Consider the following 20,903-nt stretch of genomic DNA (forward strand, 5'->3'; position numbering starts at 1 on the left):
GCCTATATCAAGTGTAGGTTTTGCTAGCTGAAGTAAAAACAGTTCTAAAAATAGCCAAATGATTATGGTAGGAACAAATATACCCTGGATACCTTCTGCTATTGTGAAAGCTTTAAAAAAAAAACAAAAAAAAAAACGGTGCTCTTTCTCAAAAACTCCTAAGGCACATCGAAACTGGCAAAGGCAGAGTGTAGTGGGAGAAGTTCCTTGGCATCTGCGCCACCAGAAGCGATCTGTGTTGCCACTGGAGTTGCCATTAAGGCCTCTGTAAGCTGTTGATAGACGGTGGTCCTTCAGAGATGTGAAGGGTGGACTTGCATGCCATTCACCTTGAGTTTTGATTTTGTTGATCAGGCCCTGTGCCTGGTTTTAAGACATGGTCCCTTTCTTAGTGACTTTACAACCTAGTGGGGTGCACAGGCCCATGAGCAGGGACACTACAGCATGAAAAGTGGAGAACGTTACCTATCCAGTGGGCAGTAGAGGTACAGCGGGAGCGGAGCTGATGGACTCTGTCTGGGGGACTATAAGACCTCAAATTGCATGTGACTCCTCACATGAATTTTTTTGGTCTTGGGGTGTGAAGAAGGGTGGGACAGGGAGGCGGAAGAGAAGGGGAGCATTTCGGACAGGAACGTTATGTCCAGAGGCACGGGGGCCCCCTGCTCTGCCTCTCAGTTTTGCAGTCCTGGAAGTTGGGACAGCTGGGAAAGGAAATTGCAGACAGTGTCCAAAGTTGTCTGGGCGGTCATTTCCCGAGTCAGTGTGGCCTTTTAATTAACATCCACTCTTCAGTGTGAGATAAGGCCAGAGCTGAGCATCCCTGTCCCTGCGTGTGAATATTTAGTTTAGAAAGCTGCCACGTTCCATTAGAGGTGCTTGTGTTTCGGCAGTGGGTGCAGGAGCTGTGTAGACTTTTCAAATGTCCTTTGAGATTTATGTTGCAGTGTAATTGGGAGATGCTAGTACTTAGTGTGTTGTGCATGGCGGAATGTCAGATTACCTGCTATAATGAGACCCCAGCAGCCTACCTCAGGAAGGTAGTTAAAGTTTTAACCTTAACAGGTAATGTTACTTGTGGGTGTCTGTTAGGTAATTTATACTACCCTCCCCTAACCCTGAAATTGTGCAGAAACCAAAAAATGATAGGAAGTTATACTAAATAGATATTTTAAAATTCCAGCTAGTGGTACAGATTTTAAAAAAATATTTGCAGTGAATATTTTATCTGTAGAATGTGGTCATTCTTGCCGCCATTGTCACCCTGTCGTGTTGGAATGTAGTTTTTCTAGAATCAGAACCTTGGTGATAACAGAATATTAAAGAGACGTAAAGACTCATTAACTTTGGTTCCTTGACAAATACGGTGGCTTTTAACTCAGCTGAATGGAATTAGGGGATAGAGCGGTAAGAATGGACTGGATGGAGCGTGCACGCGTGGGCTCTGAAGAGGCCTGGGTTGGAAGATTGATTTTTGCCTCTTGTGTAACCCCTGTAGCCCCAGTTTATAAGATACAAGATGTAAAACTCACTCTTATGAAATGGACTGAAGTCAATACCTGAAGGGATCATTAGGAGGACCGTTTGTAAAATGCTAATCAGGTGTAACAAGAGTTTACTCTGAGTCTCTGACTCCCTCTTGTCCTGAAACTTTTACAGAAAATTCAAGTGCCTTTGCTTTCTCAGTCAGTTTCAGTTAAGATTTATAATCAACAACTGGCCAAATGGGAAAATGAAATGGTATCTTTTTTATTGATATACGGGGCGGCCGAAAATAATTTGACTGGTTCTGTTTGCTGAGAGGTTTTATTACATGTATTTTAGGGAAATGTCAGCATTTGAATGTAGTTTTGATGCAGTGAATTTGATAGTTGCTTTGCCGTGGGATTCGATGGCTAGATTCTGTAGTAGAGGAATTCATTGGGATGTGTTTAATTTTACCAAATGTAACAAGCCAGATGAGTGATGGAATGTTAGGGTAGCATAATTTAAGCAATATATTTGCAACTGTGAAATGATTTTAGAGGTAAAGTAGTTTAAAAAGAGAAACCCGCCAGTGATTTATAAATTAAATTTACATAAAGACTTGGTGGCATTATTGGCATTTTTGGAGACTGGAGGTTTTGTTTTCTTGGGTGGAAAAAACCAAACCACCTTAAAGCGTTGTATGGGTGAGTGTGTGGAATCAGGTACTTGGCACAGAGCCTGCACACAGTAAGTCTGCCTTCTTTTTCTGTGTCTTTTTAGAATATAATTTTTGGTGAAAGAGAATAAATGAAAATGTGGTACTTACACTTCTTACCGAAATGGCCGTAATTCTATATGGAAGATGTGCATATGAACAAAGATTTTATGGCAATATATTGAATTTCATTTGCAGTATGATGGCTGCTGTCATAATTGATTTGCTTTTAAATGGGGGTTGAAAAAAAGAAGTACTAAGTTGCTATGGGTTGCCTATTGCATTGGTCGTTCTGGAAGGCTGGCTTTGCCTTGGTAATGGTGTTAGTGAGCGATGGAGATGGGTAGGATCAGGTGAAGTCAGCGTTCATTGTGGATTTCCTGCACTGCAGGCACCGTGGCCAAGCATCTCCTGTGCGTGACGCTTCGTCTAATCCTCATGACCATCCTGGGTGCTTGGGGGTTTTAGGTCTTCCTTTGCAGATGGGGAAATTGGAACTTAAAAATGTGGAGTGATTTTTATCACTGAGGTCACACCGCTGTTAAGTAACAGGACTAGATTCATATCTGGATCTTTATTCTCTCAAATTCTTTGCCTCTGTCAAGCATTGCCTCCCCTGCCCCCCATGACCACAGTCAATATAGTAACTATATTCATCAGCTCCAGAGCCCAGAAGTTTCTTTATGCCTTTTTGAGACCTCCCTCCTGCCACCTAAGTAACCAAGTGTATCTGAATGCTGTGCGTGCCTGGAGGTTTTATGGAGAAGTATCTGAGTTAGCTCCTCCTGGTGCAGTGAGGGGAATAGAATCAAGTCAGCCATTGGCTGCTCACCACCCACCAGAAAAATAGTTGCCAAGAAGTTACGAAAGGCCTTTGTGTGAAGGCTGTGTTTGTTCAGAGGAGTGGTCAGCACCTATGACTGAGGCTGGAAGTCCAGCTGGCACCCTCCACGTCTTTCCGTCCTGCTCTTTCACCTGACTGCTGCTTCCTCCTCACTCACATCTGCCCTGCTGCTGGTCTTCCTCCCTGGCCCTGCTGCCCCGCCACTGTCTCTCATTGAGAATATTATCATCAGCTCCTCTCTGGTCTCCTGCCTTTGGCATTTCGTCCCCCACGGCTTCCCCAGTGGAGTTTCAAAAAGCACAAGTCTAACTACTGTTATGTGTTGCTAACGACGAGGACACATTCTGAGAAATGCATCCTTAGGTGATTTTGTCATCACGCAAATGTCATAGGATGTACTTACACAAACCTAGATGGTCTGGCCTTCCACGCACCTATGCACTATGGTGCAACCTGTTGCTCCTGGGCTATAAGCCTGTACAGCGTGTTACTGTGCTGAATACTGTCAGCAGCTGTAGCAGCAGTAAGTATTTGTGTATCTAAACATCTGAATGTAGAAAAGGTACAGTAAAAGTATGGTATAAAAGATAAAAAATGGTGTATATGTCTAGGGCACTTGCCATGAATGGATCTTGTAAAACTAGAAATTGCTCTGGGTGCGTCAGTGAGTGGCTGGTGAGTGAATGTGAAGGCCTAGGGTGTTACTGTCCACTACTGTAGACTTTATCAACACTGGACACTTAGGCTACACTACATTTACGCACACAAAAATTTCCTTCAGTAATTACTGTAACCTTTTTACTTCTTTGTAAATTTTAAAAACTTTTGACCCTTATAATGCTTAACTTAAAACACAAGCACACTGTACAGCTGTACAAAATATTTTTCTTTATGTCCTTAGTCTATAAGCTCTTTTGTTATAGACTTTTTTTTTTTTTTTTTTTTGAGACAGTCTTGCTCTGTTGGCCAGGTTGGAGTGCAGGACGTGATCTCGGCTCACTGCAACCTTAGCTATTCTCCTGCTTCAGCCTCTCGAGTAGCTGGGAGAGCAGGCGTGCATCACCATGCCCGTCTAATTTTTGTATTTTTAATAGAGATGGGGTCTCACCATGTTGGCCAAGCTGGTCTCAAACTCTTGACCTCAGGTGATGCTCCTACTTTGGCCTCCCGAAGTGCTGGGATTACAGGCGTGTGCCATCATGCCCACCTGGCCTATAAGCTCTTTTCTGTTAAAATTTTTTTATTTTTATTTTTTACCTTTTAGACGTTTTGTTAAAAATTAAGGCACAAACACACACATTGGTGTAGGCCTTTGCAGGGACAGGGCCATCAGTATCACCGTCTTCTGCATCCACATCTTACCTCACTGGAAGGTAGAAAGTGATAGTAATCCCTCTCTCTTTCTCTCTCTTTTTTTGAGACAAGGTCTTGCTCTGTCTCCCAGGCTGGAGTGCAGTGGCACGATCACAGCTCACTGCAACCTGAACCTCCCAGGCTCAAGTAATCCTCCCGCCTCAGCCTCCCGAGTAGCTGGGACTACAGGCGCACATCACCACACCTGGCTAATTTTTTGTATTTTGTAGAGACAGGGTCTCACTATGCTGCCCAGGCTGGTCTCGAGCTCCTGGGCTCAGGACTCCCAACGTTACAGGGTCACAGGTGTGAGCCACTGTACCCGGCCTGGAGGAGTTTTTTAGCTTCATGATAATTTTATGGGACCACTTTTATATGCAGTCCGTTGTTGTCCAAAATGTTACATGGTGCATGACTGTACGTCATTTTCCAGGTAAAAATTTTCATGTCTCCCTGCTGCTTAGCATAAAGGGTGGGCCGTCTGTATAGCCTGTGAGGTTCTCTGGCAGTCAGCCACACTGAACTACCTACTCGACCACACCTTTCTCCTTCCCATGTCCATGGCTCTCCTCCTGCCAACACGTCTGCCCTTTGGCTTGGCTACCTTTCACTCGCGTTACAAGGCCTTGCCCAGTCTCCATCACCTACACCCCACGAGACCTGGGTCCATCTGTGGCTCCTTTGTCAGGCCTGTCTCTTACTAGCTCTTACCTCATTGTAATGAGATTATCTCCTTGTTTCCCCTTCTGGGCTCCACAATTCTCATGGTCAGGCTCTGTGTTCAGGCCTGTCTCCATTGTCCAGCACAGCATGTGCGGTGTGTTCGTAGCAGACCACTCGTGCATGCTTGCTGAGCTAAGCTAACCTGACCATTTTGCAGGAGTTTTGCATCATTTGAAATTTGCCTCATTTTGGCCATCTTTAAACTTCCTAGAACAAGGGCACTCTGTACTTCCTTGGATCTCCTCCTGGTTCTGTCTGGGCCTTGTCAGGCTGTGGAAGCAGGATTATGTCATATAACATAGTGCCTGTGATAGCCTTCCCACATGTGCCCGGGATCTAGCAGTGGTTTTGTCCTATCCAGATATTGGAGATGGGAACGCGGCTCTTCTGCTGGTCTCAGACCCTGATTTCAGTCTCTGCTTCTGACAGGACTGGATTTCTGTCGTCGCTTACTCTCCTTATCCTGAGAAATTCTAGTGCTAGTTGCTGCTTTGTTGTGACCCATGGAACAGATTCACTTCATTTCTCTCTGTTTTCAGGTGATAGCCCTTTCAGTGGCTCCAGGAATTTATTGCCAGAGTTATCACTGGCCACGTTGTTTTTGCAGAGAGAGAGAAATATGATGAGGATCTTATTAGTATCTGCGGCAGCCCGGTTTTCATTTTGAGGATTGTTGAGCATATTTCTCACTTTCTTTAAACCCAGGCTTTCTTGTTTTTTTTTTTTTTTTTTTTCTCTGATTACATTTGATTCAATGCAGCCTTGGAAATATATATTTGTATACACATATGCTGTGAACATTGATTTCTTCTCCTTGTGGAAAGCAATATGTTCTTGTCTCTTTTGGTTCTTTTCCCTCTGGAAGCTTAGGTATTTTTCCTTCCATTCACTGTCACAGATTCCAGCAAAACCACTTGCCCGCCACAGATTTTCCTAATGGTGGGATAGGAAGACAGGCTTTGGTGGTGCCAGGCACTAACCTGGCATGCATCCTCGACTCTCCTGCTTGTACACAGCCGTGTGCCTTTGAGTGCATCAGTCAACCTTTCTGACAGCCCCTGTTTCCTCATCTGTACCAGCAGTTGGCAATTCAATAAATAACGCAAGTGTTTGGCTCAGACCCGGGGGTGTGGCAGGTGCCTGGTGTTAGTTCTCTCTTACCCTTGCCTGTTTTCTTCCACCCTAGGACTTGCTAACCGTCCTGTTTGTGAAATTGCTGTGTCGGGGTCATTTCTCTCATTTTATTCCTTGGACAGGGGTATTATTCTCATTCTTACGAGGGGCACTCTTTGGCTCAGAGAGTGACCCGCTGTCCAGGGCTGTCCTCATTCTGGGCTACCCTTTTCCAGCCCATTGTGGCCGTGCAGCCACTGCCATCTCTTCCTGGCTGCGAGTTCTGACAGGCATCACTCAGTGACCTGGGACAGACCTGGTTGGCAATTCCATGAACATGAACACCCCTTCCCATTCCCACTTAAAACCCCTCACATCACTCCTGCACCCACAGCGAGTTTCTCCTTCATTATTTGTGTCACCCAGATCCTGATACCAAAAAAAAAAAAAAAAAAAAAAGCTGTCAAAGAAAGAAATGGCAACACCAGCTAGGCCTTAAAGATGCAGCCACTGGCTCACTCCCGGCTCTAAGTGTGCCCAGCACCAGCTGCAGCTCAGCTCTGCTGAATTCCTAGGTGTTAACACAGGCAGGCGTATTCACCCATACAGCTCAGGCCAAACCCCAAACTCAGAAACCTTTGCTCTTGTCACACAGCCTAGTCTGGAAAGAAAAAAAAAAAGTTTTCTACCGTAAAAAAATGTGGCTACACATGGGATACGTCAAGTCTGTGACTCAGTGCAGGGAGCATACTGCTTTCGCGGGGACTGTTTCAAACACTTATTTGAACTCTTTCAATTGTATTCAGCCATCAACCATTAATGAGTCTTCAGGCCGCATCAGTGGCAGAGTCAGAGCCTTAGCCTGTCAGCAGGCTCCCAATAAACACATCATGTTCAGACCTCCTCTCAAGTGCTTGTCTTTGAATGGTCTCCAGTTGGGGCTGGTGCAGTTTGGGAATTGCCCCATTTGGTAGGGGTCTCTCTCCTGATTTCAGAGTCTTTGAGTTTGGCAGAGCCATGCATGCATTTGAAGTGAACGTTTCGTTTTTTCATTTGTTGACCCTACATGCCAAGCACCAGGCTAGTTCCCTGGGATACAAAGATGGAGAAGGTGTAGGGCGGACCCCCTGACGTTCAGAATTTTCATCCTCTCTCTTTAGAGTCCAAATTCTCATCACACCCAGACTTTTATCTGTTCTGCTCTAGATCATCAGAGGAATGGAATTTTTTGCTATTTCAAATCAAAGTGGCAAAAGATAATGAAGATTTTCCAAGCTGCATTTGGATTGCCTTAATTCTTTTAAAAAAATTATCTGGCTTGACAAATAAAAACTATATACTTATCATATGCAAATGATGTTTTGAAATTTGTGTACATTGTGGAATGGCAAAGTCAAGCCAATATATTAACATACATTACCTCAAATATTTTTTTGTGGTGAGAACACTTAAATCTTTCTTAGCTGGTTTTTAAGAATACAGTACATTGTTATTAACTATTACCACTGTGTTGTACAATAGATCTCTTGAACTTACTCCTTCTGAGATGTTGTATCCTTTGGCCAGCATCTCCCCAACCCTCCCATGCCTCACTTCTTACAAGTTAAATCCTTAGTAGTTAATGAAGGAGCAAATGGTTGTGAACTAATGGAACTAAATATAGGTTCAGCAACACACAGGGAAATTGATGGAAGTCGTGAGGGTTCAGCTGTCATGCCATCCACATTCTTGTTTCCCCCAGCAAAGGCAGGAGAGCTGCACCCCTTCCTCCTGGCATGGAGGTGGCACAGAAGGCAAGGGACACTTGGGTGCTGCCCTGAAAACCCTTAAAGCGGGGGGAACCCTGTTCCTCAGGAAAAAGGCTGACTCTCTCTCTGTTTTCTGCCCCCATGCCAGCTCCTTAGCTCCATACACAGTATATTTGCCGGCAAATAACCAATTTTATTTTTTAAATTCTTTTAAAAATTTTAGTTACTAATCAGTTATGTCAAATGACTTGCCACATACATGAAGTTTCACATTCCAAAGCTGTGTGTAAAATAGTCTGTTAGGTTTTCAGTCAAGTGCATATTTAATATTTTGCCTGCCTACAGTGTAAGTAAAGCAGTGTTCAGATGCATAGCTGAACAGTCAAGAGAGTGTATTTAAAGAGTATTAATTTGATGCTGAACTGTCCAGAGTGCCCATTGGCTGGCACAGCTACATTTTTCTCTGGTGACGTTCCCAATCTAAAAATCACTTAATTGAGAAGAGAAATTCGATGGTAGCTGTAGACAAGAATAATGCGGAGAAGTTTCTTGGCAGTACTACTTTGGGCCCGCACTGTAGCGGATGCCGAGGTAATCTATCAGTTTGTGAGTGTCTACAAAATGCAACTCTCTAGATAACAGGTTTAAAGTAAAGATTTAATACAGTCTCCATCTCCTATGATGTTGCAGTGACAGTTTAAAACTCATTCTCTAAATCTCAGCAGACTTTATAGCTAGCAGTGGGCCAATATAAAGTTTAATAGCATTACAACACATAAATCATCTTTTAAAGATGCTACTAGTAGCTCCAATATTAAATGCAGACAATCGCCCGTGTTATAAATAATTTATCAAACACCATTTCAGATTAGCCTTCCATGCTGAGTTATTTATTTTAGCCTTTTCTGTACGATTCCTAAGGCACTTTTTGAAAGATCCATTACTGGTCAGTTTAATGAACTTGGGGCTCTGTTTTGTCCCCTCAAGCACTCGGGTACAGCTGTGGTGACCATTACGTGGCCGACGTGGACCTCTTTGTGCCTTTTACAAGTGCTGCCCATTTGTCATGTAGCGGTAAATGGAACTGCACATTGGAGTCCGGGGACACATTGTGCGACGCGGTGATGGAGACAAACAGATAGCTCTATAAAGTGCTGCTTGTCACAGCTGACTTGCAGTACAGTACATCACTCTTATTGTAATCTCATTTAAGAAGCCGGGGTGGCCCGGGGGACTGATATTCCCAGTTAGTTTGGTCTTTGTAGCCATAAAGCAAGAAGTGTTCCTTTTATATTCTCCCAACTTTTAGGGAGTGTGCTTTTTGCTTGGATTAATTATTATAGGAACTTCTCTATGGCACTGTGTGAAGATTTGTCAGCAGGTTTGTCTGGACCTCCTTCTCCTGGCCTGGGCTTTGTTATAGGCAGTCGCTGCTTAGAGATAAGTTGTGTTTTTAGGAGCCCTCTGGCTTGCTTTATTAAATAACTTACCATTTATTAAGCAGTAGCTATGTGCCAGAAACTATAGCAGGTGCTTTCTGTGCTTTTATTTCTAATTTGTTAGTAATCTTGTGAAGTAGGATTTATTATCATTATGTTGCAGAGCAGGAGAGTAAACTCAGAGAGGTGTAGTGACTTGTCGAGGGTTGCCCAGCAGTAAGTAGTAGACTGGGGATTCAAACCCATTCTGTCTGCCAGATGACTTTGAACCTGGGTTCCCCAGCTGGTGTTTAATCATCAGGGTCATGATGATCTTTTGGCTGAGTGTCTGAAAGCAAAAGGAAGCTGCTGTTTTTTGGTGACGAGGATAAGTCCTATTCACCCATCTCCACACTGAGGTTCCGTTGTGACCTGCTACATAAATGCATCGGCAGCTGACTGGGGGAGGGTGCCTCCCTGGCTGTGGGAGACAGCGCTGCACCTGGGCCTGACCAGCTGGGGCCATGGACTCTGCAGGCCCTTGTCAAGGCCCCTCTGTAGCAGCTGTCCCCAGGCAGATGCTGCCCAGGACCTAGGTCACTGTGCATCTTCCAGAAAAGGGAGGTACAATTTCCCTACGAAGAATTAATCCTAAAGGAAGAGACAGCGCTTCTTGCGCTTACTGTGGGCCAGAGACAGATACAAATGTGGTGTTTTCCCCACCTCTTGCCTTTAGTTTGTGGTTTTTCTTGATAGTTTTCTTAAATATTTGGTAGCACATGTGAAAGACAAAAGTTGTTTAATTGTGAAATTCCACTATAAAGAAAACACAGTATGAATATGCCCAGTAGCATATTTGCATACGTGTCTAGAATTCTGTGTATGGAAATACTGTAGTCAGAGACAGTATTCAACACTGAAGCAGTTCCTGGAACATAGTAGGTCCCTACAGGTGTGTGTTGAAGACATTAACTGTGTAAGTAGTGAGTGGAGAGTAGAGCCTTTGGTCATTTCCACCCTCTTTCGATTTTGAGGGTTTGGGGTGTTAAGGGAGGGACATGTTAAATGAGACCTTAGATCTTAGTATTGATTTGGCGTTGCATTGTAGAACTCTTGCCCTAACTTGGTTGAGAATGAAGAAGGCCCTGGAAGTGGTAGTCTTGGGTGTTTTGGGAGACACTGCCCTCCACCCCCAATGGGAGTGACCATCAGAGGTTGACCCAGAGAGAAACCGGCAAACACCATCCTCCTCCTCTTAAATTTGCTCAGGTCTTAAGGCCCTTTGGGGGTGGGGAGTGAATGACACAGCCTTGAGTCAGGGACTAGCTGAGGAGTCCCCGGCCCAAGGAAGGTCACTTGCGAGTTGGTGTGGTGCTGTGGCCTTCTGGCTCTGGGGCCTGATGGGCCTGTTTTACTATTTTTTGTCTACCAGCTGTGTGACCTTGTGTAAGTCATTGACTGTCAGCCCGAGTTTCTGACCATACCAACATGAAAAGATGGTTGGGGGCAGGGGTAAGCTTGATGATCATCAAAGTGCCCAGCTCAGTGCTTGGCACGTCTGAGTGCTGATAGATGTTGACTGATCGATTGATTTAGTGAGCATATAGGTGCTCCGTAAATGTAAGTTTCATTCCATCTCCTAACATCTTCAGCCATATGTATATGAGACGTGGAGTGGGACTGGGGGGAAGAAAGTGAGAGACTTGAGATTCTCTTCCTTAAGGAATGATCTTCCCTGGAATTGGTGGGGAGGAAAGGAATTTAAAAGATGTATTTCCCCAATTTAAAAAAGCCTTTATTTATACTTAAATAACAGCATACATGATCATTTTATGAGTAAATCAAACTATATCATTTTAAAATTTGCATATTTTAAAGTTTTATCAGTTACTTACATTACAGACTGTTTGCAAAATAGAGGGAGGATCACTCGTAATCTTACATAGCACTGTCAGCAGTCTGGTGTCCTCTGTCCAGTCGAATCAATTGACACTAGATATGCATGTCTCATGTCATGTGTGTATTTCTGTTTCCCCCAAGTCTTCTCTTCACCTGTCCCCATCTACCCAGATCATTTGGGAAATGCAAATGTGTAGTCCTAAGTGTGCTCACGGATTGCGATGTCCGCCAGGTACTGTTGACTGGCTGGAGATGCTAGCAGCAATGACGAGAAACAAAGCAGAGGAAATAGTTAAATGGTAAAGAAGAGAAAGGGGAGCAGAGGTGGTAGGCCAGGAACAGGGAATAAGTATGGTTCTGCCTGCACGTGCCCATATGCACACACACTTAAGGCCATTTAAAGAGAAGCGGTTGGGAATGAGGTTGCGTTTGCTGAATTAGTGGTTGGTTTTTGCTGTCTAGATAGCAGCTGCCGCCAGCTCCTCATCTAAGAGGCTTTCTTTGCTACCACCTTCACTGGTTTGTGGAAAGCTTCTGGCCCCATAGACTGTTGAGAATTCTAGGAGAAAATTCCTAATCCTGTTTGAATGTATTCTTACAGGACTATGTATGTACAAAAGAAGAATCAGCTTAATTAGCCCCACATAGATGTCACATGAGAGTGAAAAAACCTGGGGTATAAAATCAAAGGAACTGCTGTCTGCTGGTTTGCTGAGGAGCCCACTTCCAGCAGAACCTTCTCTGTTCTTCTGAGTCTGTAGAGTGTGCTTATGTCACTGGAATCCTAGTCTGGCATGGGACAGGCAGAGGAGCAGGAGCCCTGAATGGGTTCAGATCTTCTGCAAACTTGAGGTTAGCAGATCTGCCCTTTGAGGGTCTCAGGCTGGAATTTGGGCCTGGAGTCCGTGTTTGTCCAAGGATGTTACTTGGATGAGCGCTGGAGTGCACTTGCACATGTATGTACTCCCACGCCCTCGTGGATTGGGAAGGCGCCATAGCACAGGTTAGATTCCCGGCTTTCAGGGAGCCTGGTTCATTTTTGTCCTCGTTGTATATAGAGCTTGAACTTGGCGTTCCCCAGGTCTGGTACCGTTGCCTTTGCTGTCTGCCTTGTGTTTCACTGCTGTTTTCTGAGTGCCTCGTGTGCAGCCTGTCCTTCAGCCCTCCCTGAAGCTCTGCTGGCCAGCCATGTTCCCAGCTCCTTTTCACGTGCTCTGTAGCCATTCTCACCCTGCATTGTTCTTACTTGGGTCAGGTGCCCCCGCTGGACTCGAAGCCCCTAGAGGGCGGGTATTTGGGGGCGTCATCCACCTCTGCAGCCCTAGCTCCTGGTCTAGGACATAGCATGTGATAGGCCTTCTTGGATAAGAAAGGGTTGAATCCATCTGTTCACCAGTAACTACTGGGGATGAGGATTTGTGCTTAAAGGTGGGACAAAGGAGACAGTGATTCTTCAGTGAACCTGTAGGCTCCAGCCTTAGTAGGAGAGACAGATTCTTTCGGGCAAGATGTCCCGCCCTGGGTCTGCCAGCATTTCCCTAGAACTACTGTTGTGTTTTGGTGTCAGTTTCTTCCCCTTACAATGCTGACTTTCTCCATTATGTTATCAGGAAGTAAGTTTCAGCTATTGTTGGACATTCTTGATCAGGGGTTAGTTAGTAAACTGCAGTCCATGGGCCAGATCTGGCCCTCTGCCTGTTGCTAATAGAGTTTTATTGGAACACAGTTGTACCCATTTGTTTATGTATTTGTGTGTGGCTGTTTTGTGCTAGCATGACAGAGTTGAGTAGGTGTGGTAGAGACTTTTGGCCTCAAAACCTAAAATATTTACTACCTGGCCCTTTTCAAGGTACGTTACTAACCCTCTAGTAACTGTCAGCCCATCGTTTGGTGGTGAGTGTCCGACGTGGTCAAGAGGTGGTGCATGCATAAAGAGTTTTAAAGGCCCGGGTCGGGAACTTTGGGCAAATCATCGAGGCACTTTGAGATCTTTTCCTCATCTGTGAGATGGGCATTAAAAACAACACCTATCTCTCAGAAGGTCTTGCGAACTGCTAGTGGGAGCACATTGCGGATGTCAGAGCAGGCCCTGGTTTGGCCGTGGACGTTATTGCTGCCGTTCTCTTTCTCAGGAGGAGGAAGCCAAGAAGCTGGTGAGCGAAGCCATCGCAGCCGGCATCTTCAACGACCTGGGCTCCGGAAGCAACATCGACCTTTGCGTCATCAGTAAGAGCAAGCTGGATTTTCTCCGCCCGTACACGGTGCCCAACAAGAAGGGGACCAGGTGAGTGAAGGAGACGAAGTTCTTCCTGGGTCCCGTGGCATCATGCCACCCTTGGTATCTCCATGGCATCTGGATGGAGTTTTCCTGGTTCTTTCCACATTAAGTACATCCAGTGTTCCCAAATCAGCCTCCCGCACAGACCTTCGGCTCGTTACTTGCTTTATGCCAGTGGGCTGCTGTCAGGTGTAGGAAAGTGATTTAATTTGATGGGAGAGGTGGAGGGTGGCCCAGGAAAGAGCCCTAGGCTGGGAGGTGGGGTGGAGCGGTTTGGATCATCTGCTGTCCTTTCTCAAGTGTTTTAAAGAATCCCCTGATTTCTGTGAGAAGGTGCATTTTTCAGAGCAGCCCCAGCACTTTCCCTCAGAGTGCCCCGAGATTCCTAACTGGGTGTAAGTCAGCAATGCTAACAGCCTCCCAGAGGTGGCCTTGGGAGCTGATGTGTGTCTGCTATGCCACAGGGAGTTGTGCCATTTAGCCTGTGCTACATGCCGAGTGGGCCCCTCAGCTCGGTGGTGCAGCCCAGACTCAGAGCAGTGGGAGAAGGTTTTAGTTGATTTGCTGAGCAGAACTGGAAGGTTTCCAAACCTAGCGGCTGGCATGTGTCACCGGAGCAGCTCATTTGCAGTGTCTCATCATTGTCCAGCTGCTTGAGCGTCCTGTGGCTCCTGACCTCTTCTGGGAGCCCGAGCAGCTCAGGATGGGATCCTGGAGTGCTGCTTCCAGCTGTAGCGTCTGGGTGCAGCACAGGGCATTTATAAACTACGGCTCCCACCCAGCCCCACAGCTAGCACAGAGGAAGCGAGCATCACCTTCTGCAAGCTTGCCTTCATCTCCCACTGCACACACAACTCCGTATCAGGGTAATTCACAGGGAAAGAATGGCACGTTCAGAACCAGCAGATACTCACTGTGGGCTGCACTCAACCTTGTGGAAGCTCAGTGGGCTGTTGATGGGGTGGGCAGTACGGCGTCAGAGAGCTCTGGCACTGGGGTTGGAGAGTGTTGGTGGCTGGCTTGGTGGCTTCCAGCAAATCAGTCTGTCTGGGAAATGGAGCTCAACCAGATGACCTCTGATGAGACCATGAAGTCCCTTGGGCCTTTAGCAGGAAGGCAAGCTACCTTTCAGGCCCAGAGCTGTGTTGGGGAACCAGGCTTTGCCGAGCTCCGGGTAGGCAGGACCCAAGTACTCCACGTAGCCTGCTTTGCTAGTTATTTGCGAGATGCTGTGTAATTTAAGCAAGTCCACGATGAAGCGGTGATGGGGTAGGGAATGGTTACACCATTCAGGCTGGACAGGGTCCTGGGCGAGGACTCTGAAAGCCACGTTTGGGCTAGTGAGAAGTGGTATTTGTGGTTGCCTAGGGAACCTGTGCTCAGCGCAGGAGTCTTCATCCACAGGGAGCGCAGCAGCGGCGCATCCTACTTCTGGGACGTGGGCTGCTCCACTTGTAAACAGAGGCTCTAAACACCCAAGAACAGAAAGAAAACCGCCTTGTGGCTGCTTGTGAAGAATCAGCGAGGCGGCCCAGAAGGTGCTGGGCGCGTGGTGGGTGTGCAGTAACCTGCACGGGGCCCGCTCCCCATCGGTGTCCTGAGGCCAAGGGCAGCAAGTGTCCAGGCTCCCTGGAACCTCCCTGTTGTCTTCTCTGCCAGTGACTGAAGATGGGGGCACTGCCTGAGTTAGGGGAGCCCTTCCCAGGGTGGATGCTAGGGTGCGGGCAGGGCTATAGGCCTGAGCAAGCGTCCCATGCCTGCGCCAGTGTGGGCCTTGCCTGGCAAGTCCCTGCTGCCTGCTCTGCTCGCAGCCCTCCAACACAGTGTTGCAGTCCACTGGCACGTAAGGTGGAAGCACTGAATGCATGCTGCCGAAATCGGGCACCATCACCACAGTGGTGAGGAGGTGTCCAAGCCTCCCGGAGACACTGAGGGGCGGTTCAGAGTCATCAGGCACACAGAGGCCACGTGGGACTTTGGCTCTTTGGAATGAGAGGCATCCTCAAACTGATGGGGTGGGGACACATGGTTAAAAGGTACTTTTGCTTGGATCCTTTAAGAGAGTGGGGGTTGGGGGAGGCTTGGCAGAATAAAGGCAGGCCACTTGGCTGACCGTGCTCCTGACCTGGATGCAGAACTGTGGAAGTTGCTCTCCTTGTTCTGCTTCCTGCTCCCTCTTTTAGCCCATGTGCCCAGGCGAGAGGATGGGTGTTCCTGGAGCACAAGGTCATGGCACAGCCAGCAGCCTTCTGGTAGTCCCTGAAGGACAGTAAGTTTGATAGAGATATTATCTCGGCTGGCATAGAGCCCAGGAGCAGTTGGTTGTGTGCTGCCATTTGACAGTATCCTAATTCCTGACCCACTGTGAGAATTAACAGCCCAAATATGTATCTTCTAGACTGTCTGGTGCTCAAAGAAACCTCTGCCAGATTCACTCCAGGAAGGTGTTGGGTGTGTCCTAGTGGGGAGGCACTGTGTCCCTGAAGGGGACAGTTAACTTTTCTTGAGTCTTGAGAGTGGTCTGAAATGACAAGCCCAGAGTGTGGCTGCACATATTTTTACACAGTTTATGCTTCCAGATGTTTGTACAGCGTCTGAGGTAACAGTTCAGTCATTCTTGTTGCGGCACAGAAGAGCACTCATGCCCTTCTCTTGTGTAATGATGGGATTTGCTTCCTGCTGTCACTGAAAGGTACTGTAGGGAGGTTGAAGATGGATGTCAAGGGACCAAGTGCTTCCCAGCACTTGCTGGGGCTGGTGGGGTGGGGGAGAGTCCCGTGTCCACCAAGGGCCAGGTGCCGTGTTCACTGATGACGCTCTGTGCCTCCCAGGCACCCCCATTTTGCAGCACTTGAGAACTGAGGAACTGAGGAAGTTGAATCGCCCAGGATCACAGAGCTGGGATCGGAAGAGCCAGGATTCCAGTCCACCCTGCTCACTGCCTCACCTGAATATTTATTTTCACTGTCGCCTGCCCGCTGGCACCTTGAGGGGAATCCTAACTCTGTGCTTTTGTTTTTCTTTCACTAGGCTTGGCCGGTACAGGTGTGAGAAAGGGACCACTGCAGTCCTCACTGAGAAAATCACTCCTCTGGAAATTGAGGTGCTGGAAGAAACAGTCCAAACAATGGACACTTCCTGAATGGCGTCAGTGGGTGGCTGGCTGTGGTTCTGGAACATGGTGGGCATTGGAGGCCCAGTAAGACATTCATGTGGCTAGTGTTTGCTGAAACTCAATAAAAAACAAAAACCAAATTGGGCAGCTGAGGTCTGGGCACTGTGTGGTGTTTTAGGGGGCAGTCTGGGGCTGCTAAGGCCATTGGCCTGGCCCTTCAGGGTGTTGATCCTCCTTGGGCACTGGCTCAGGAGAGCGTAGGAGCCATGCACCCCTCTGCTGTCAGAAGTCAGAGTGGACTCCCTTGAGGCTTCAGGTGAACATCGATACCTGCCCCTTTTGCTGGCTGACTCTGTTCGGGGCGGCCTCCGGTCTGGTCTGGTTTTGAAATGGGCTGGTAAGTGCAGCACAGCCTCCACCTCAGCAGCAAGTAGGAAAGAAATGGCAAAGCCAAACCTCTGAGTTCTCAAGCCCAGCTCAGTTCTGAGTACCAAGAGAAGGTGGGCAGGTGCACCGCCAGAGCTGCGTGAAGGTGGGTGGACCTCACTTTGGCCGGTTTCACAGAAATAAAAGGAATGTTTTGGGGTTACTGTTTTGAAGTAAGTAGGACATGATCATTTCACACACACTCAGGCCCGGTGAGTGGCTGAGATCGTGCCCCTCCAGAGGGTCCAGGTGGGCAGATTGTTCTCATGGTGTGGAAAGCGGGTGGCATGCACAAAGTAGGTTCATTGCATGCTGGGGCTGGCAGTGTTGGGGAGGCACGGTAGGGGCTCAGAGAGCTGCAAGCAGAATATTGGCACAAAGCGTGTCTGGAATCAGAACCTTCAGTGGTAAGCACTAGGCAGGCGACACGGACTTGATTCTCCCTTGGAGAGAACATTCCAGGGTGAATCTGCTCAGGCCAGCTCCTATGTCACAGCTGCCAGGAGCAGGCCGGGGAGAACAATGGAATTACCTCATGAGCGCAGCACCTTGGCTGATGAGTATCAGAATTATTTGGGGAGCTTAAAGAAATCCTGGGATTACTGAATGGGGCCTGGGAAGTTGTGTTTTTCGAGGTTCCTCAAGCAATTGTGCTGCAGACACTGTTTTAAGTTTTGGACCTACTGGTTTAAAAGCAAAATCTCCAAAGCCATTTTAAAATCTTCATGAATTATAAGTAACTCCCAGTCACCCTGTTTTATTTCGACCATGGAGAAAAAGTACAGAGGAAAGGCTGCCTGTGGAGAGACTGTCGGGCAGACGGTGTCACAGCAGATCCGAGTCCACGCGCGGAAGCAGCAGCCGTCTGGCCCTGGGAGTTTCCTCCAGGAAAAGCCCGGTCAGCGAATGCCTGCAGGCAGCAGGTGTCAGGAATCACCTGCCCGATGCCAGCGCTGCTCTCGTCTGGAGGGCCAGACTGTCATCAAGTCAGTGACGACAGCTCAGACCACTGGAAGGTTAACTTTACGTACAAAAACAAAATTCAAATGATTTCCTTCAGAGCTGGAGTTTTCTTAGGTTCACATTTATAAATTAGTCTTCACAGTTAATCCTGTTTGGGAACAAGAAATAAGGAACACCTTTCTGGTTTCCTACACATGATACAGGTGTACATTAATTCTTGGCTTCCGTGGCCCATGGACTTCAGTTTGTGAAGGGTGAGTGGCTACCATTTTTGGATCATCTACTTTGTACTACCTAACTTGCATATTTTATTTCAGATTCTGTCAGCAATCCTGAAGGTAGATAGGTACTACTAATCTCATTGTACAGATGAGGAAACTAAGGCTCAGAACGGCTAAGAAACTTGCCCAAGCCCAAAGTCACGCTAGGAAGTTGCAGAACCAGAATTTGTAAAGGATAGCCCTTAGCTTTTTTACATCCCATCCTTCCTTCCCATGGAGGAAAATGCTTAACACTGATCATGAAATGAACTGCCAGCATTCAAGGAGGTGATGAAATGCCTGGTACACAGCAGGTGTCCAGGAGAAGATGGCCCAGCCTGGTTGCCAGGAAGATGCCCCTGCTTCCCGATGCCATTTGCCTGTGATGCTCTGGCAGGTGCAGGGCTCTCATCGTCACTCACCAAGTTATAAAACATAGATAAAAATATTAGCAGAATCTCCACTCCATGGAAAAAAATGACTTCCACTTTATCCCTTTACAACAGAGTAAATTAAGCACACAGCTTGATTGAAAAGATACTAAGAACTAAACTGAACTCGGTACTAACCATTTTCAAAGGCTCACTACACAAATCACACGGTCTCCTGTGAGTCTCCTGTTAGCATAAGCCTTGACAGGTCACTGGAGGAATTACCCTAAAGATTCACATTACAATCCAGATACAGGGGGCTGCCGTGGCTCGCTGAACCACCTGCCCTTGTTAACCCAGCTAAGATTGTCCCCAACAGTATAAAGAAAGGACTTTTGAATTTGGCTGTCAGTGACGTGTGGCCAGCGCCCCTCCCTCAGCTGCTCTGCCTTCAGCATCTGCTGTAAGGCTGGGCAGCCTTTTGGGGAACCTGCTGAACCCTGTGGTCTTAGCTGTTCTAGGCTACCAGGTGGCCACTCGAAGAGAAGACGACTCAAGTAAGGCAAAGTGGTGCTGGCTTTGATAAGGCACGGTGCATCCACGCTCAGGTGCTGGACGTCCAGACGTGCATCTGCTTGGCCACCTGGTGCACGTAGCCGATGTCAGGTCTCTGGTCGGGGTCAGGGTAGATGCACATGCTGACCAGTTCTCGTAACTGCAGGGGAGAGAACGGTGTGTTATTCTCAAGAAAAGAAAGCAGCCTTGCTGAGGCTCCGCACTCTGCAGTCAGTCTGCATGAAGGCACTTCCTCCTCAGAGCAACCAGACAGTCCTGTTTTCCCCGTTAGAGCCGAAGAACGGTGTTTAGCTGGGGCAAGTAAGGGGTGCGCAGCCGCGTGGCTCCCAAGGGCTAGCCAGTACCCTTCCTAGGCCTGTCTAGTCCCAAAGACTGTGCTTTGAGACTCTAAGAATGGTTAACCTCCAAATAATTTTGAACTTGTAGCTGTCCACACCATTGGGCAAACTGTGTGTCTCTCTCTGCTGGGAAAAGTGTGTGTGTATCTGCTGTCAGTCACGCAGATGCCCAAACCAGAGGACAAAACTCAAGGCAAGGGCTTATTGATCATAATAAACGCATTAACATGCAGCAGGGCTGCAGTCTGCCCACCTCCCGGCCCCTTTATTGTGCTCATGAAAGACGGAGCTTTTAATTATACAGACACTGAAGGCTGCTCCCGCCCCGAGATGGGGGAGGGGTGCCTTGCACCTCTGATCGCCTCCATTCTTCTGATAGCCGGAGTGCCAATTATTTTAATGGTAATTAAAATAATGACCTTAAAATGCCTACATCTTACCCTGCATCACGGGCTCATAGCCATTGGTTTTCATTTAAATACCTGCTGCTGGAGGGGTGGCCAGCCCCGCAGGCCGCAGCAGCAGGAAGCCGGGTGGTTTTGAACCAGAGGGGGCTCTGGTGGTCTCAGTGGCCACACTCAGGGAGTCTGGGGAGGGCCCACAGGACGTTCTGGAGGCCCGGGGGCTACTGCTGCGCAAGCTCCTTAGGCTGAGGGGTGGTGGGGCCTGGGCTTCCTGTAGACTAGGGCTCCTCTCAGCTGATGGGGCATTTTCTCCCTGGGCCGCAGAGCCTTAGGGTATCCCTCCCACCTGTGTGCATGCCTTCCAACCGAGAAGCCCAGGGGACACGGGGCCTGCAGCCTGCTAGGCCACTCCTGGCGTCTGAGGTTGCCTATGGATGGACGGCTGTTTTCTGAACCTTACAATATTCGGGGGAGGTACCTGTGGTTGGCCTCTAACAGGTTAAAATGCCCAAGAAAACCAGATTCAGGTGAAGTGTCTGTGACTCAAACTAATTTATGATGTAAACGCACAGTTGGCAATAAGTGCATGTTTGAAATTTTCAGAATTCAAGAGAAACAAAAATTAAATAAAGTCTTATTTTCATTTCTAAGCGGTGCTATAACTTTAAAAGTAGGGCCCAGAGAGAGCCAGTGCTCCGGGGAGTGAGGGCTCGTGGCCGGGAAAGGGCTGACTTGGGCTGGGCGCTTCGGTGCTCATTTCAGCCTCATAACTGAAGCAGAGAGGGCAGCTCCCATTTTTAGACTGACGGCCAAAGCAGAGTGGTCATCAGCTCCAGCTGCACGGCTTGGTACACAAGTCCGCATTCAGAAGAGAAGAAAGGAAAAAGCAAAT

General features: G+C 47.5%; 3 protein-coding genes across 5 annotated transcripts in view; 1 reads left to right on the forward strand and 2 right to left on the reverse strand.

Moving 5' to 3' along the window:
• Positions 1–16,825, forward strand: part of PSMB7 (proteasome 20S subunit beta 7) — a 396,085-nt gene extending 379,260 nt beyond the window's left edge. The window contains exons 8-9 of the mRNA XM_050760622.1: positions 13,413–13,564; positions 16,589–16,825. Of these exons, the coding sequence (XP_050616579.1) occupies positions 13,413–13,564; positions 16,589–16,700 (264 nt within the window). The 3' untranslated portion in view covers positions 16,701–16,825. The remainder of the gene's footprint in view (positions 1–13,412; positions 13,565–16,588) is intronic.
• Positions 11,159–15,446, reverse strand: LOC126937217 (uncharacterized). The gene has a single exon (XM_050760623.1). The coding sequence runs from the start codon at positions 15,444–15,446 to the stop codon at positions 14,664–14,666; it is 783 nt and encodes a 260-aa protein (XP_050616580.1). The 3' UTR covers positions 11,159–14,663.
• NEK6 (NIMA related kinase 6) overlaps positions 11,159–20,903 on the reverse strand; it is a 984,684-nt gene continuing 974,939 nt past the window's right edge. For 2 of the 3 annotated variants that reach the window (XM_050760619.1, XM_050760618.1), the window contains one exon: positions 18,787–19,408. In XM_050760619.1, the coding sequence (XP_050616576.1) occupies positions 19,298–19,408 (111 nt within the window). In that variant the 3' untranslated portion in view covers positions 18,787–19,297. Of the gene's footprint in view, positions 19,409–20,903 lie in introns of all 3 variants that reach the window. The other variant, XM_050760617.1, reaches the window with a different exon arrangement.

Source organism: Macaca thibetana, chromosome 15 (genome assembly GCF_024542745.1).
Source record: "Macaca thibetana thibetana isolate TM-01 chromosome 15, ASM2454274v1, whole genome shotgun sequence".
In the NCBI taxonomy this organism is placed as follows: Eukaryota; Metazoa; Chordata; class Mammalia; order Primates; family Cercopithecidae; genus Macaca; species Macaca thibetana.

Coding starts and splice junctions, on each gene's coding strand:
- LOC126937217 (XM_050760623.1), bottom strand. CDS start 15,446: ATGGTGCCCGATTTCGGCAGCATGCATTCAGTGCTTCCACCTTACGTG.